Source organism: Argopecten irradians, chromosome 2, assembly GCF_041381155.1.
Source record: "Argopecten irradians isolate NY chromosome 2, Ai_NY, whole genome shotgun sequence".
Taxonomy (NCBI): domain Eukaryota; kingdom Metazoa; phylum Mollusca; class Bivalvia; order Pectinida; family Pectinidae; genus Argopecten; species Argopecten irradians.
Genome location: NC_091135.1, coordinates 31,851,602 through 31,865,859, shown reverse-complemented (window position 1 = coordinate 31,865,859; position 14,258 = coordinate 31,851,602). Strand labels below are relative to the sequence as shown.

Below are 14,258 nucleotides of genomic sequence, written 5' to 3'. Positions count from 1 at the left end.
TTCTAAAAAAAGGATCCGATCATATGCTATATCATCGACCTCCGCGTGACCATGGGTTAGGTGTTAAATTTTTTTGACATAATATGGGCACGAACGTTTAGATTTGCATTCGAATATCAATGGATTTTGTAAATACTCATGGGCGTTATTTAGCAACAGTATTGGTACAAGCTTAATGTAAAACGGTATTCAGAACCTATTCTGAAATTAACATGAACTATGGATGCACGTGATTACGGGAGTATATCGTAGCTTAATTAACGCCTGAAAGTTATCAAAAGAAAATCAGCTGTAGAGCGGTATCTAAATAAATTGGATTAACGCCTGAAAGTTATTAAAAGAAAATCAGCTGTAAAGCGGTATCTAAATAAATTGTAATTAACAAAATGGAAACAGTTTTCAGATTTCAACGATTGTTCAATATTTATTTTGAGTGAACTTCAGCATTCTGGACTACTTCAGGTGTATATAAAGGACAACGTTCTTGCTCGTCCATATTAAATGTGGGTTCCGGAATCAAAATCACGGTGGCTTCCGAGGGCTCAAATAATGTAATTATGCATAGTATTTTTCGCGTAATAACGCCAAAAGCTTCGCCTAATAACGCGATAGTTTCGCTAGAGTAGAAGAACTCGTGACAACCGTTCTTTGAAAAAACGAACGTTTCAGACACTATTGGTCAAAATACCAAGATCCCAAACTTCGTGGACATGTCATTGCCCCTCTTCGTCAGAAAATTTAAAGGGACAATTCATTCTAAGAGAACATTAAAATTTGTACATATATCGGAAAAACCCAGTTCTAATGGAATTTAGATCAGTCGGTTTTACTGTGATGTGCCTGAAAAGCCCATGGTGGTGACATGTGTGTGAAATTTTTCAAACTCGCTCGCTGTCCGCCATTACATATTGTGGTCGAACTTCTTGTATGCCGAACCCTGTCCCTTGCTCGTAGAGTTAGAGTAATGCAATTTTTGTCTCTAACTGCTCAAATCGCTCTGAAAATAGTTTGTTTACCTTATTAGGTGAATTATCTTGCCTCAAAATCATTTTATCACCTTCGCAGTGGCTATGTAGTTCATTTGTTTAACGTTGACTTTGGCTCGGGTATAGGTACAGCGCCCTTATTCAACAACGATTTGATATTTCAACGATATTGATTGTACAATTACTTAACAATGACGTGGAATTTGCAATGTTTAACGTGATTTGGGACCCGATATTTCACTTCTTGTGCTGAGTGAATTGCAACTCGCAACCGCCAGCAATTTAACAATTCTCGAACATGGATCAGTTTCGCACCGGCAATTTACTTGATCAGTTTCGAACTTGATCAGAACTAATCCAGAGGTATGGATTTCAAAAACACCTGCAGAAAAAGAAAAGCTTTTCTTCCGATTCCTATAAAAAAGAACAAATCAAATGGCAAGCTTGTTAAAGGCCCACTACCTTTCCGACACGACTTTTAATTTTTAAAATGGGAATGTAAAACGAGATCGATAATTTTGTAGAGTCGCAAAAGTTATTAACTTACCGTTAAAACTACGTTTATCATCACATTCTGAACAATTTAATCAAAGTAAAAAGATGTTAATTTTCATAAAGCGGGTCGTCTTATGTTTCCCGCCGTCGTCCTAAATACCGCATGGTAGTTGACTATTACTGCGCCAGACGGCAAGACAGCGAAACGACTCTCCACGGTTTTCATATATTACACAGGAAATCTTGCATATGTTTGGTGTTGTAACCTCATCTTAGGGCAATGGGCATGGGTTTTCTGATGTTAGTAATGTTTTTTAAGAAACCTTTAAATTTTGCCCTGGAAAGGTAGTGGGCCTTTAACAATGACTGAAAATCGATAGTATGGGGTTATGGCCGTAATCAGCCACCATAGGTTGTGTGTTGCAGTATGGGGTAGTGCGTGGTAGTATGGGATAATCGACACACCCGTTCGGAACCTTTAGATAGATAAAGTCCGAGGGTTTTCGAACTTTATCATTTCCGAAGATTACCGGAAATTTCTCCGAGGGAATCCGATTGCGTTTCCAACATGGCGGGTAAAGGAAGAGAAGGTACATTTCAAGATATGAATTTATTGGATAATTTATCGGTTAATTTACATATTTTAAGTCTAAACGACAATTACTTGTGACTATTATTTCGCAATTTCAATTTTCCGGTCTATTCCATCGCGTGTTTGGTTTAACAAATATTTTTTACAGCCGCCACTTCCTCATGGCAACCTCATCTTGATCACGTCATAAGAGACATTGAAATGGATGATTAATTCATCAGCATTCTACCGATTGATCGATTAATCAGTTATTCAATAATTGGAAAGTGAATGACTTAAAAACCACATCCGATATCATACTACCAATCTGAACAAATTTAATAACTGCCTAAAGAACATACCGGTACTTGTAATGTACACAATGCATTTTTCACCATTTCCACTTTCTCTGTCGACTATGACGTGATGTATGTATCAACGTAAATTCCTCCGGCATTGGAGCACCTGCCTATATGACGGTACAACGAAGTCCGATACATTTCACAAGGGAATACTGGGTTTAGTGTCTATGACATCCAACAACCAACTCTATCAACATAAACTAACTACAATTTATATACAAACATGCACATGCAACCATACACAGAGAACAATTAATTTAACTATTACCATATACACCCAGCCCCCCAAGAATGCACTGACACTTGTTGTTGTCTAATGGTGGAGGAAAACCACAAGGGAAAACCACCGTGGGGACAACAAACCCAACAGACATCACCTTGAGCAGGAGTCAAACCCCTTACTGAAGCGAGCGGTCTGCAGCTCACGCTTGAATGCATCTGGCGATTCCTGCCAGCGCATTAGCGATCACAGCTACCGAGGCACCCAATTAAAAATTCTCCAGTTACATACTTGCCAACCCTCCCTATTTTGAAGGGAAACTCTCGATTTTTAACCCCAATTTCAGGGCTCGAATTTTACATTTTTTGTCACTTGCTAAAAATAGCAAGTGCCCTAAATTTTTACTTGCTAAAATATATTTTTACTTATAATTAATATCCGTATTCAAATTACAGTTTTGTTATATATAAAATCCTTTATTTTTGCATGATGATGTGAGGTGTATAAGTACATAATGTATATCAACAACATTATTGTAAGAACTGAGTCCCCATATTTTCCATTAAAACAATTTTTTCACAATCATTATGTCATTTTTACAGTTGTCCCTGATAAAAACCACTTGCTAAAATAAGCAAGTGCATATTTTTTCCACTTGCTATTCTGGTATATCTACTTGCAAAAAGCAAGTAAAACAGCCTGAGATTCGAGCCCTGCATTTTAGGTCATTTTAGCAAGTCCAAATTCTTTAATATTCAAAATGTCAAAAATCTTACTATACCATCAGAAAGAACAGGTCAAAATATGCAAAAAATTAAAATTGAACCTTTAATTTCTTCATAGAGGGTTACTAAGTAGACTTTCTTGAGGTTAAAAGTTTAAATACATGAAATTACCCCCATGGGAATTTCAAAAAGTTGGCAAGTATGCAGTTAATACATACAACACGTAAACTGAAATGAATTTCTGGCCTGAACTCCATTTCATAGCTTGTGTGTGTTTAAACAGCATTATTAGATAACTTTGTAGACAAACATATACACTCTGGCTCATCAACCTGTCTCTTTCACTCATCATCATATTGAAAATTGAAAGAATGTTGATATGCTAGCTGGGGGGGGGGGGGGGCAAATATTCACTTTGTCTTTCATGGTATGAAAAGAAATTAATCAAGGTAAACCTCCATTTGAAATTGTAAGATTGTATATATACATGTATATTGTAACGTTTTTCTGTCCTGCTCTGCTGAGTTCTTTCGCCAGTATGGTGAAGCTGTAGTCACAGACTGCTTAAAGTCCCAATTATTACCAATATCCGTATCTGTCTTATTTTATTTTATGATTTAGAAGTCCTGGGAAAGACTTCCTTTTGCACCCCCACTCAAGGTCAATAGGAAAAAAATGGGGCTTGTCTTTTTTGGGGGTACAAATTGAATTTAATAAAAGATAAATAAAAATACTTTTTTCTCTAAAATGTCATTTCTCTGAGCTACAACACACTTATTTTCACTCAACACCATATTTAAAATCACAACACAATGAAAAGATGACATATTTTAAAAGATTTCAATTTTACTTAGATGCCTTCAGTGGGATTTAATTCATCGACTTTCCACTTACCTTAGTTTCTGGTCCAGTGCTCTATCCACTGCTTCACGAAGCTCTTTTTCATGCATTAATATTTACTTATATGACTTATTAATCATTTTCAGATAAACGTTTGTAATAAAAATCAGAATCAAACGATATATCGAATGCATAGGAGATTATATATCGTTGTTAAGTATACGTACGTAGTACCTATTGTTGTGAGTTTATTGTAATATGGCTGATTCCAACAGTAACGATGATTTACCCCCAAATTTTCTAATAATAATAGCAGGGACAGTGTGGTGGATTTTATTTATTGGTGATTCTGATTTGTCTCCATAATAATGTGGTCAGCGTGTTACTGACGCAAGTAGGAGTTTATTCAGTATTGACAAAGAGGAGGACATTGGCGAGGTTCATGTGTCACAAATGTGTAATAATGCTGCCTGATTATCAACTAGAATCTTGTGCTGAAAGAACAAACCATACTGGAAAACTAAAGAGTAGCTGTGCTCTGATGACGGCCTGCCTTTAAGGCCAAAAATTTGTCGGCAACCAGCAGCACCAACCTAGAAAATACCATTCAGTACCTGGCTCAGGAGTTGCATCTCTAATTTTTTGATAAAGAGTATTTTGTTGATTTATTGTTTTGTCAACAAGTTTTCAGTTGACGTTACGTTGCTGTTCAGGAAACATTGGTTCCTTCAGCATTCCGAGATAGACACGGACAGGGGAGGCCAGTTGTACAAAGAAACGGAACCTGAAAACATCATCAGAAACTGTGTCAGACTATTATAATCACTATAGAACTATTTTGTAGTGAAATTGTGTTGAAAAAAACAGTCACAAAATAAAATAGGCGAACCAGGCAAAATGAAGATAAGTTGGTAGTTTTTTGGAGGGGGGGATCAACATGCTGCCAAGAAAAACATTTATAAAACTTTGTGCCTTTATATTCTTATGATTGAAATAGTCAAAAATAATGCACAAAACATATTTTTAACATTTTTTGACATATTTGAGTGGGGGGTGCAAAAGAAGCTTACCAAATCATGTTGTAAATCATGCAAAGAAAGGACTAAATGGAAGTCAAGATATAAGCAATAATGATAAGGAAAATTTTGATACAAATCAAATAAATATTGAACATCGTTAGGTGGGTCCCATTTAGTCAAACTAACCGAGGTAAGCCGACATTGTAACATTGTTGCCGAGAAAGACATGTGACTATTGTAAAGTATGTAATCAGTAATGTCTGTCAGAAATCTTCCGAGAACGGGTTATGAACGTTCCAACTTCCGTTCGGCAGTTCCGTTCAAAGCATAAATGTTATAAATATTGAAAATAGATCAAGATTACAACATAACAAATGAATAAATATAACATAACAATTAAGAGGTATACAATATCGCTAGGAGGTCAGGAGGTACTTGAGAAGCAGATGTCGCGGAACAAAGCTGATATAGGATTGTCTATTATTTTTTTTTTCTCATGGCAAATGGATCTGCCCTATGTCGATTCCAGAAAGACTGTTTGATATTGTTATACTTAGAGGGCAAATGAAGGTTTAGACGACTAGTATCCCTTGTAATTACCCAGTGTCCCAGCCGGCTGCCCTATCAAATTTTCGGCTGCAATTCATTGAAAATTGGTAAATGGGGGTTTTACTAAGGTAACTTTAAATTTAAAGGGATATCATACAGTCATGGATCATTTCTAAATCATGATGATCAGTTCCTCTGAAAATAGCCTTATATTAGGTATGTACATATTAGAAGACCTTGAATTCCAATATAAAAGTGCATCAAAATTTTTCATAAACTGTGCATTTGCATTCTTGATTTGTTGCAGGTGGGGAGAGGGCGTTGCTTGGGGGACTATGTAATGGTGCTATTACAATATGCATATGTGTTATTAATTGATGTTATGTCTTATATGCATATATCAATTAAATTATACACAATGGGATATGCAGTGCCAATATCAACCCTTTCCCTCTTCCAGTAACATACAACATTTTATAAAAATTAAACATCAGATTTATTAATATACACATCAGTACACTCTCTCACACACATCCTCATGTTTCTACCTGTTGAATTATATTAATGAATACCATACTTTCTCTAATAAGGGAGCCGGGCTCTGGTAAATGACTGAGGGGGGTGCCGCTATTTGAGACCATTTTTAGATGTTTTATTATCCCCCGCCCAACGAAGTGGCGGGGGATATACAAATGGGTTCCGTCCGTCCGCCTGTCCGTCCGTCCGCCTGTCCGTCCGTACGAATTGTTTCCGGAGCATAACTCTAAAACCAGTAGAGATATATCCACGAAACTTCATACACACATTGATCTTATGGTCTAGTAGTGCCTTTTGCTATTTTTAGGTTTGCATTTTTTGCATTTTTTCGGTAACCATGGAAACATTGCTGAAATTATCATATTTTTGTACCAGGTTCGTTTCCGGAGCATAACTTTAAAACCAGCAGAGATATTTCCATGAAACTTCATAGACACATTGTTCTTATGGTCTAGTAGTGCCTTTTGCTATTTTTAGGTTTTCATTTTTTTGCACTTTTTCCGTAACCATGGAAACATTGCTGAAAATATCATATTTTTGTACCAGGTTAGTTTCCGCAGCATAACTGGAAAACTGGTTGAGATATATGCACGGAACTCCATAGGCACATTAGTCTTATGGTCTAGTAGTGCCTTTTGCTATTTTAAGGTTTTCACTTTTTGTACTTTTTTCTGTAACCATGGAAACATTGCTGAAAATGGCAGATTTTTGTGTAAGAATCGTTTCCGGAGCACAACTCTAAAACCAGCAGAGATATTTCCATGAAACTTCATAGACACATTGTTCTTATGGTCTAGTAGTGCCTTTTGCTATTTTTAGGTTTTCACTTTTTGTGCTTTTTTCTGTAACCATAGAAACATTGCTGAAAATATCATATTTTTGTAGCAGGTTCATTTCCGGAGCATAACTCTAAAACCAGCAGAGATATTTCCACGAAACTTCATAGACACTTTCTGTTTATGGTCTAGTAGTACCTTTTGCTATTTTTAGGTTTTCATTTTTTGCACTTTTTCCGTTACCATGGAAACATTGCTGAAAATATCATGGTAAATGGTAAATGTTACTTTGCAAAACTCCACCCATCTTTGTGTATATAGTCTAATATAAATGTCAAGGCTGTATACCTGATTCAACAATTGCAGCCCCGCTCTACTTGTATTATACTCCATCTTTCTTTAGCTCAACTTCCTTTTTCCTGTTTTTTTTTCATACACATAAGTCTCCACAATCAAACTTACTCCAGCTTTGACATCTCCATTGGCGGGGGATCTGAATGACTATGTCCTTGTTTTATATGCATATGTGCACTGTCATTGAGCAGGTGATGTGGTCTGTAACAATTAACTTACATTTGAATATATAAAATGAATAAGAAGACTTCTTGTTAATTTGTTTTGCAGCTGTTGAAATTCCCAGAAACTTTCGACTCCTGGACGAGTTGGAGAATGGAGAAAAAGGATGTGGTGATGGAACTGTATCATGGGGTCTATCATCAGAAAATGATAATACACTGACAGCCTGGACTTGTACTATTATAGGACCCCCTCGTGTAAGTTCCTCATGTGTATGCTATATATTTTATGTAATACAGGTTGCTAGGTCATGATACACAAGTGTATAAACTCCATCATGTTACCACTGTAGACATCCTCAATTCTCTGGGCTGCAAGTTAATTTGAAAACCATTTGATACAATTGGCATGTAATGAGAGCAGAACAGTGGATTTTCTCCAGTGACAACCTAGATATTCCAGGGGTTCACTATCCAGTGATTTTTCAGGGTATTTTGGGAAAAAAGTTTTTGTAACAAATTGGGAATTTTAATGCAGAAAGAGCAGTTTGGGGAAAAAGTTAAACATTACTGAACATGGTATTACAGGTGATTAGATATTGTTAAACAGTAAACTGTTTCATTTTATCAAAAGATGACGACCACTCTGACCATCACAATAGTTTCAGAGTAGTTTGTTTGAGATTAAACAAAGAGGGGATTGTTTGTTTTTCAGAGATTTTATTTGGGAATTTTTCATTGTAATTGGGAATAAATAGTGTGTTTGGCATTGGGATGGGGTCGATAAATTTATCGTCCCCAGTTATATAAGGAGAAAAATCACTGCTATCACTATCGTTATATCCACCCATGGGCTATGTCATATCAAAACTGAATGCATTTTGGGGAGAAAACTGACCATTAACAGGCCTAAAGACACTTTCTTTGAAAATGTCAGAGAGTGACACCTCGTTATTCGATTCTTTTGATGGACATACTTCAAAGGATCAAACTACCTGTTTCATCTGTTGTTATATGTAGAGCCTTCAGTTTTTGCTATGACATAGCCTTCAGTTTTTGCTATGACATAGCCTAGGGGTTGATATATAGAGAATACATGGTTATAATTAGTATCTTACAGTTCTCCAAGGTTTATTTTGGTGCAAGGCTTAGGAAAGCAGATAAAAAAAAAAGAGATAACGAAGGCTTTGTTGAGTCATCCTGGCATCACTGCTCCGTCATCTGGTAATGATATTTCTTTCTCTCATGGAAATTTAAGGCTCATCAGAAGGCCTTCTTCCAAAAGTAGAAGACTAGTGTATGTTAATCAAGTGTATGGAATACTATTATCATTAATATATATTTTTTTAATTTTCAGACTAGTTATGAATCCAAAATCTACACAGTGAATGTAATATGTCAAGATTCATATCCACATTGTCCGCCAGTCGTTACATTTAAATCTAGAATAAATTTAAATGTTGTTGGTCCAGATGGAAAGGTGAGTACTAGCATTATTAGCTCACCTGGTCGGAATGACCAAAGTGAGCTTATGAGATACTGCGGTGTCGGTTGTCCGTTTGCCCAACAATCGACTTCTTCATAACCGCTGGTCGGAATTTAAATAAATTTGACTGATAGCATCATAGAGGTACTAACTGAAAAATTGTACAAATTATTCGGCTGCCCCCACCACCACCCCACCGGCTTCTTCTCTAAAACTAAGAATTGGAGAGCACTCATATTGCATTGGTAACATCCTTATGGAGTGGGGATTCAAAATTGTACAATTGGTGGTGCTGACCCCCTGGGGGCCTGAGGGGCGGGGCCAAAAGGATCATTTAGGCTAATTCCATATAAAAGACTTCTTCTCTGAAACAAAGCATTGGATATAGCACTTGTATTGCATTGGTAACATCCTTTTGGGCGGGGATTCAAAATTGTACAAATGGTGTTGCTGACCTCCAAAGGGGCCTAAGGGGTGGGCCTCTTGTGTATGACAATTACTAAATAAACCAGGTGAGCGATACAGGCCCTCTGGGCCTCTTGTTTGTCATCTCCAATCAAAATCATTTGCGGAGGGAATTTAGCTGTGCAGACTGTATGTATGTCCTATTATTTAAAGATGCTCCACCGTCGATAGAGCATAAATGATACCCATCATTTGTACAATAACTGATGTATAATTGTGCAAATATAGGTCTAATTAACACAAAAAATAATATAAAATAATTTATTTTGCTTTGGTGCATGCACAATTTGTACTTACTGGGTTCACGCTACCTTTTCACATTTTCGTTAATAACGAATCGATCTGGCTATTTGCTAAAATAAATTCATCCTAATTCGCAAAAAATGCTTAACGTTTTCTTCACACACCCGATATCCAATCGCGCAGACACAAGCTTCATAGTTTTTTCAGTCACATTACTTTCATAGCAAATCTAAAACAGTTCATAAATTAATCAGTTACTGTACCATATACATGTATATTTTAATGTTGAAGCGATGTAAAGTAACAATACGCACGACAGAGTATGGTTTAATGAATGATCAGGATCTTTTGTATGTGTGTACTTTTCACTTGATGCATAAAAAACATTATTTGATGGTCCTTAGTAATTTAATAGTTTCAGAATTTGCTAAATGAAATTCTTATTTGCTATAGAGAAAAAATAACTTTCACAACTTTTGCTAAGCAAACTGGAAAGCTAGTGTGAGCCTAGACTTAATTCCATATAGGACATAGTACCATGGAAATGGTGTAAATTAAGTAACTTTTGTAACTAAACAAAATTACTAATTTGTCTGCTCCTGTTTTTGTCGGCGGTGTAGCATCTTAAAGGGTCTAGTTAAACTAATGAAAGCGAGACAGAATATTGTGCTACAGAACTAAGTCACTGTCGCCTATATCTTGACTTTTGAGTAATTACATTGATTAAAAGCATGAGATTTTCCAGACTCATTTCTAGATCTATTATCATGTATACAAATTGAGGCACTGGATTGATATATATATATATGGGTCCACCTTATACAAGAAACTAACATGCTGGAACTTGTGGATATATATGATGTAGTGTTAGAAGTTACAAGTATTCATTGACTGTAGAGTGTTTGAGGCTCAGACATACCTTGTACAGGACATGATTTTTCTTCAAGTTCTTTGTATATACATGTATTTCCTTGTATGTTCTTATGTTTAATTTGACATTCTTTACAGGTGGACTTAAAAAAATTAATACAAAATTGGCAACCGTCATACACTATTCAAAGCATACTGACCGCATTGAGGAATACAATGTCAACAAAAGAAAATTCACGATCGAGGCAGCCACCTGATGGAGAATTCTGAATCAACAGGTACTAAATCAATGGATGTGATAACTGTTATTGCTGACACTGTTATGTGGTCACCATATATCGGTAGTAGAATTAAATTTAAATAGTTCTTAATTCAGGAAATCAGAAATTATTCAACAGTATATGATGGTTAGAATTTTTTGTCATCATGCACCATCCGTCCTCGTGCGCTGTCCGACGTTTGCCGTTCGCTGTGCATAAATTTTCCATTTAAAAGACTTCTTCTAAATAACCAAAAGGCCCAGGATACTCATATTGAGCCTGCAGCATGCTGGGATGAATATCTACTGAGTTTGTTGAAATGATGACCATGACCTTCATTTAAGGTCACAGGGGTAAAATCTTAAAACGACTTATCAAGAACCAAAAGGCCCAGGGTACTCTTATTGAGTCTGTGACATGCTGGGATGAAAGGCTACCAAGTTTGTTCAAATGAATAAACTTGATCTTCATTCTTCATTCAAGGTCACAGGGGTCAAATAGGCTAAAATACTTAATCAACTTCTTTTAAATAATTGTGAGGCCTAGAGACCTGATATTGGGCCTGTGGCATGCTGGGATGAAGGGTTAACAATTTTGTTTAAATGATGGACCTAGACCTTCATTCAAGGTCACAGTGGTCAAATAGGCTAAAAAATATTAAGGACTTTTTCTCAAGAACCAAAAGGCCCAGGGTATACTCATATTGGACCTGCGGCATGCTGGGATGAAGGGCTACCAAGTTTGTTGAAAAATAACCTTGACCTTCATTCAAGGTCACAGGGGGTCGAATAGGCTAAAAATATTTTTAGCAACTTGTTCTCAAGAACCAAAAGGCCCAGGGTACTCATATTGGGCCTGTGGCATACTATATAGGATGAAGGGCTACCAAGTTTGTCCAAATGATGGACCTTGACCTTCATCCAAGGCTACAGGGATCAAATAGGCAAAAAACTTGAAACAAGTTCTTGTGAATAACTAAGAGGCCTTGAGTACCGATATTGGGCCTGTAGCAAACTAGGATAAAAAACTACTTAGTTTGTTCAAGTGAATGACCTTTATGTACTTTTAAGGTCAAAGTCATTTTGGAAACTTGCAGCTTCAAATAAGGGTTCTGTTGTATTGCCTTAATTGTTTGTCACTACTATATACTGTGACTATGTTATTTTGTGCCTATAGTCAGATGACCGTTAAGGCCCATGGGCCTCTTGTTATATGCTACTGTCATTGAACCGTGTTCATATGTTTTTCTCGCTCCACTTTTGACAAAATTAAACACGTTCATTTGAATTGAAAATTTGTCAAATTACACCTTATATCAATCAGAAAACACAAATATTTAGTTAAATAACTCAACCGTTTCTAGTAGTTTTGTGTTAAACCCAATCATTTTGAGAATTTATAGTATTACATTACCTGTGTTAATCTGCCAATCTATCCAATGATTTTACCCGAAGCTGATAACTTTGGTATTGAATAAGTTTGAAAACTAATAATAAAAGTTTAATTTTTGAACTGAATAACACTTTGTCATGACATATTGTTCAGAATTGGCTTATTGGTTTGTACATAACCTGCTATTTTCTCATTACAGCATTCAACTCCATTGGCCCCCAAGTTTCCTCCACCTTTGATATTCAAAACTTTAAAAGGATCACCACAAGATCATACTGAGAAAGCTTATTATGGTCAGAAGGAAAACAAGACCCGAGTAGCTTGGGGTGGTGACAGTGTTAATTTTCACAGATAATGTCTCTAGTAGTAATGAAACAATCCCTTGGCAAAGCTCAAGACTTTTCATCTTGGACTGATCATGTATATATGTTAATGTTACTTGATTATCTTTGGTTTTGTCTTGTTTTTGAAGAAATAGAAACAAGAGAGCATTGCCTATATAGGCAATATGGCTTGATCATCATTTGTGCAAGCTGGTTTTTTTTTATCCCCTACATTAATTGAGGAAACTAATATGTAAAATGTTTGCCGTGCATATTTAAGAGGGCAGTTTTCAGAAATAATCTGAAATGTTACTAGAGAATTTCTTGCGTAATGTATTTAAAGCTTCTCTGAATATCATTCCACTAGAAATGATATATGATAGTGTGCAAGCTTTGGTTTCCGCACCAATTCAAGCTAAACATAACCAATTTATTGCCTAGCATGCGAGATTTGATCAGAAGTAAACATGGTATTGCTTGTCCAATCTTAGGCCAAGTAATGAGCGGTGTCTTTTCCTCCATGTGCTCTTGTTAGTCACAGAAACTGAAAAAGGTTGCTGGTTTTTTTTATTGGTTAGTTCCTCATTTGTTTGCGAATAGGTTGTCCATGATGAGCATTCTTTTACGAGTAATACATGTTTTCTCTATGGAGCTGGACAAACTTGATATTGGACCACAGACATTTGTAGTTCTATGTAACTAGAAAAGTACAAGTCTTTATAAGATTTATGGTACATATGCTATTCAGACTTGTAGTGTTGTTGTTATTTAGAACTACATTTGCCTGTGATAGAACTGTTTGTATGGTGTCTAACTTTGTAAGAATACTTTATTGTAGTTGCTATGCCCAATTATAATAATACAACTATACAATCAGTACCATAGGATGTATTATGTCAATTAAATGTTTGTTATATTAATAAAGTCAACTTTGATCCCGTAACTTGTTTCCATTCAATCCATATAAATCTGAAAATCAATATATACTGGTCTAAAAGTGATAAAATTAACAATTAGCACAAGTTAATGCCAAAGTACATGTAGTATTTTATGAAATGTAGACACGGGTACAATGTATTTAACTATTGTGTGTTTTGTCTAAATTAAGTTTGGAATTCTAATGAACTCAATTTATGATGCAAATTGAATCTAAGTAAGAAGTAATTGTTTATCTAACAATTGTATAAGTACAATGTATGTTCTAAATCTTTGTGTTTTCCTTTGAAATATGTAAAGTGCTCTGTACGCAGTAATAATATTCTTCTATATCCATCGAAATAATTATGTCAGAACCTGTTTACCATTGCAGACTCCTTAATTATTAGCTGTATTAAATTCTCTAGATAGATGAAAACATTGCACATTTGAATAAAACTGTTGTATGGATATTCTTGTTATTGTAATTATTAGATTCAATGCTCCTGTGTAACCCAGACGATATATACACTAATATCAGTAAATGATATCAGACTCATAGTTTACCAGTTGAACATGTGATGTTTTCAAAGTCACTGCTTTTGACAAAGTTGATACATCCGACTTGTTCATGTATCAGGAAAATACTTACAGGTAAAAGAACACCTCATCTAATGCACAATACCTTTATATAAAGGACACCTATATA

General features: G+C 35.7%; 1 protein-coding gene across 2 annotated transcripts; it reads left to right on the top strand.

The window, feature by feature from the left end:
* Positions 1-1,959: 1,959 nt before the first annotated feature.
* LOC138315156 (ubiquitin-conjugating enzyme E2 variant 2-like) lies at positions 1,960-14,020 on the top strand. Of its 2 annotated transcripts, none has more exons than XM_069255951.1 (5): positions 1,960-2,071; positions 7,705-7,853; positions 8,953-9,075; positions 10,798-10,937; positions 12,511-14,020. In XM_069255951.1, exons 1-4 carry the CDS (start codon positions 2,050-2,052, stop codon positions 10,927-10,929), a joined length of 426 nt encoding a protein of 141 aa, XP_069112052.1. In that variant the 5' UTR covers positions 1,960-2,049; the 3' UTR covers positions 10,930-10,937; positions 12,511-14,020. The 2 variants fall into 2 exon arrangements, with proteins under 2 accessions (XP_069112052.1, XP_069112051.1); XM_069255950.1 differs by lacking the exon at positions 1,960-2,071 and adding an exon at positions 2,378-2,531.
* Positions 14,021-14,258: the final 238 nt, after the last annotated feature.